The sequence below is a fragment of the Condylura cristata genome, unplaced genomic scaffold (genome assembly GCF_000260355.1).
Source record: "Condylura cristata isolate star-nosed mole 26May11 unplaced genomic scaffold, ConCri1.0 scaffold00041, whole genome shotgun sequence".
NCBI classification, from domain to species: domain Eukaryota; kingdom Metazoa; phylum Chordata; class Mammalia; order Eulipotyphla; family Talpidae; genus Condylura; species Condylura cristata.
Genome location: NW_004567142.1, coordinates 5,330,597 through 5,333,452, shown reverse-complemented (window position 1 = coordinate 5,333,452; position 2,856 = coordinate 5,330,597). Strand labels below are relative to the sequence as shown.

The 2,856-nt window shown below is 63.1% G+C and overlaps 1 protein-coding gene across 1 annotated transcript in view; it reads left to right on the top strand.

The window, feature by feature from the left end:
• NAPSA (napsin A aspartic peptidase) overlaps positions 1-2,856 on the top strand; it is a 9,155-nt gene that overhangs the window by 4,525 nt on the left and 1,774 nt on the right. Inside the window, exons 3-6 of the mRNA XM_012733518.1 lie at positions 43-161; positions 526-722; positions 1,885-2,007; positions 2,197-2,341. Coding sequence (XP_012588972.1) covers positions 43-161; positions 526-722; positions 1,885-2,007; positions 2,197-2,341 — 584 coding nt within the window. The remainder of the gene's footprint in view (positions 1-42; positions 162-525; positions 723-1,884; positions 2,008-2,196; positions 2,342-2,856) is intronic.

Below are 2,856 nucleotides of genomic sequence, written 5' to 3'. Positions count from 1 at the left end.
CCCCCCCGGACCCCAGTGACACTTGCGTGACTTCCGACCTAGGGTTCCACCGCCGCTTCAACTCCAGAGCCTCTAGCTCCTTCAAACCCAACGGGACCAAGTTTGCCATTCAGTACGGAACCGGGCATCTGCAGGGCGTCCTGAGTGAGGACAAGCTGACTGTGCGTGACCTGTGGTGCCAGGAGGGCGTGGGCCGCGCGAGAACCCCAAGATCTGGCAGGATCTCTAGGGAAGTGGTTTGAGGAGGGGGTGCTTTCTGGGGAAATGGACGAGGAGGCGGAGCTTCCTGCGGAGGGGCGGGGCTCCCGCTGAGGGCGGGGCCTTGAGGAGGGCGGAGCCAACTCCACAGAGGCATGGCTATGCTGTTGGGGCGGGGCCAAGGGCGGAGCTTCTCAAGGGAGGAGGGGCATATTCCCCTGCAGGGGCCTGGTTTCTGGATGCCGTCACCTGGGGTTCATGGTTTGGGCTGGGAGAGCTCACGGGTAGGGGCTGTCCCCCCAGAAGAAACTTTTGACTGTGTGCTAGCTCGGAGGAGTCCCAGGGGTGTCGGTCACCTTCGGGGAGGCTGTTTGGGAGTCCATGTTGTACACTGCTGCTCTCAGCGATGGGATATTGGGCCTCGGATTCCCCATTCTGGCCGTGGGAGGAGTCCGGCCGCCGCTGGATGTGCTGGTGGACCAGGGGCTGCTGGATAAGCCAGTCTTCTCCTTCTACCTCAACAGGTAACGGGGGCGGGTGTCCTTCCCGTGCCTTTGTCCCAGTCCTGAAGTCTGGGGCTAATTCTGCAACCGGTGGCACCGTAACAGCAGCTCCCGCGAGGAGCAGAAAGCCCTACTCTGCCCTCAGCAAGAAGCCCGGGACTCTCCCCGAGCTTTTACAGCTAGGAACATGGTGTTAGTGTATCCTGCCTTTGCAGCTCTCATCCAATTATATGTAAAATAAACTTTTCAGCATCTTTTATTTTCTCACATTTTAAAAGGACAGGTTTATTAGCAAGAGGAAAGAAGACTTCAACATGTGTATTTTAATGCATGCTGTGTGGAGCTGGGGGATCTTAATACCATCCACACACTTAGCAAGTTTTGGGGGGGAGGAGCAGTGGACTTTGCAGAAGAGAACCCTTAGAGCCAGATGCTGGTTGTCAGGGAGGCATCCGCACTGCACTGAATCGCCTCCTCCCTGAGGAAGGAGGGAGAAACACTGGAGGAGTCCTGTGGACTGAGCTAGCCTGAACGCACACCTCAGCCCTTACCTGCTCCCTGCCTCCACCTCACCAGGGAAAGCGCCCCCATCGCTGTCCAGCTTCTCAATCGCCTCTTCCCAAGTTTATGGGAACACACGCCAGGAAGCCCTCTGCTCTAGCCCCAGCCCAGCCAGAAACGCCACTTCGCTAGGGAGGCCGCTGCACGGCCGGCCTGTCAGCCACCAGGGCCTCCGATGGCTGCTCCCGCCGCCGCCTCTTCGGGCACTCGGCCCCGCTCCGTGCAGAACCGGCACACGCGGGCAGGGACTGCCCGGCCCCAGCAGCTCTACCCTCCGTCCCCACTCCGCCAGCGCTGGGAACCAGAGGCCACAGAGCTTGGGTTCACATTCGAGAAGTTTCAGCAGCCGCCAGGAAGATGTCCATGGCTACACAAAGACTGCCAGAGCCAAAGAACGAATCCCAAGTGTCCACTTCAATTTCTCCAGCCATATCAAAGCCCATCACCATGCCAAGTCTCCAGTACCCTAACCTCCTGCGCTCTAGCAAAAAGCTTGCTTCTGGGCCCCTGATTGCCGCCACCCCACCTTGAGCTCCAGCCCTCCCTCCCCCACGCTGGCAGGAGGCTCTTCCTCAGCCCGGGGCCCCCGGGAGCTGGCCGCTGACAGCACTGTGCCCCGCAGGGACCCCGAAGCGGCCGACGGAGGAGAGCTGGTCCTGGGCGGCTCCGACCCCGCGCACTACATCCCGCCCATGACCTTCGTGCCGGTCACCGTCCCCGCCTACTGGCAGATCCAGATGGAGCGGTGAGGCGCCGCCTGCTGGCCGGGGGCGGGATGGCCCTGGCCCGGCCTGGGAGGGGCTGGGCCCCCAGTCCTGCTGGCGAGGGGCTGGGGGGCAGAAGTGAGAAAAGCTCTGGGGCTGGAACCAGGGTCTGAGGGAGGAGGCCTGGACTCGGGGTGCGGGCTCTGATGGCTGCCGCCTTGCACTGACAGGGTGAAGGTGGGCACAGGACTGACTCTCTGTGCCCGCCGCTGTGCTGCCATCCTGGACACTGGCACTTCCCTCATCACAGGCCCCAAGGAGGAGATCCGGGCCCTGCAGAAGGCCATCGGGGGGTTCCCCTTTCTGGCTGGGCAGGTGAGGACCCCGTGTCTGCTGGCTGTGGGCTGGGAGGCTGATGGGGTGTGATGGGGGACCTGGAGCAGGATGCTGGTGTCAGAGGGGTATCAGGTAGCCCTGGATGGAAGGAGCCAGAAGTGGTGAGTGACAGGCTGTGGGTAGGACACGGGGGTCTGCTGAGTGCTGGTGGGTGGGAGTGAGTGCTGAGGCAGGTTGATCAGGACCGGCTGGGGCTGAGAAGCCTGGGGGCTCCTGGAAGAGGCCCGAGGAAGCTGAGGTCAGCCGCGGAGGAGGGGCCTCCCAGAGATGGCGTCGGGCGGGAGTGCAGGCAGTGGGGCAGCCAGAGGCCTGGGAGGGGCATCGGGCGATGGGGCTGGCGCCTGGCACCTGGCGGGGGACAGGGCCACTGCCCCCAAGCCCTCCTTCCCCTCTTCCAGCCCCAGGAGGCCCTGCAGCTTCTGGGGAGGGGCTGGGTCCTTCCAGGTGAACCTGACCGGCCATCACTGGGCCCTCTGGTGCTGCTGGGAGGGTGA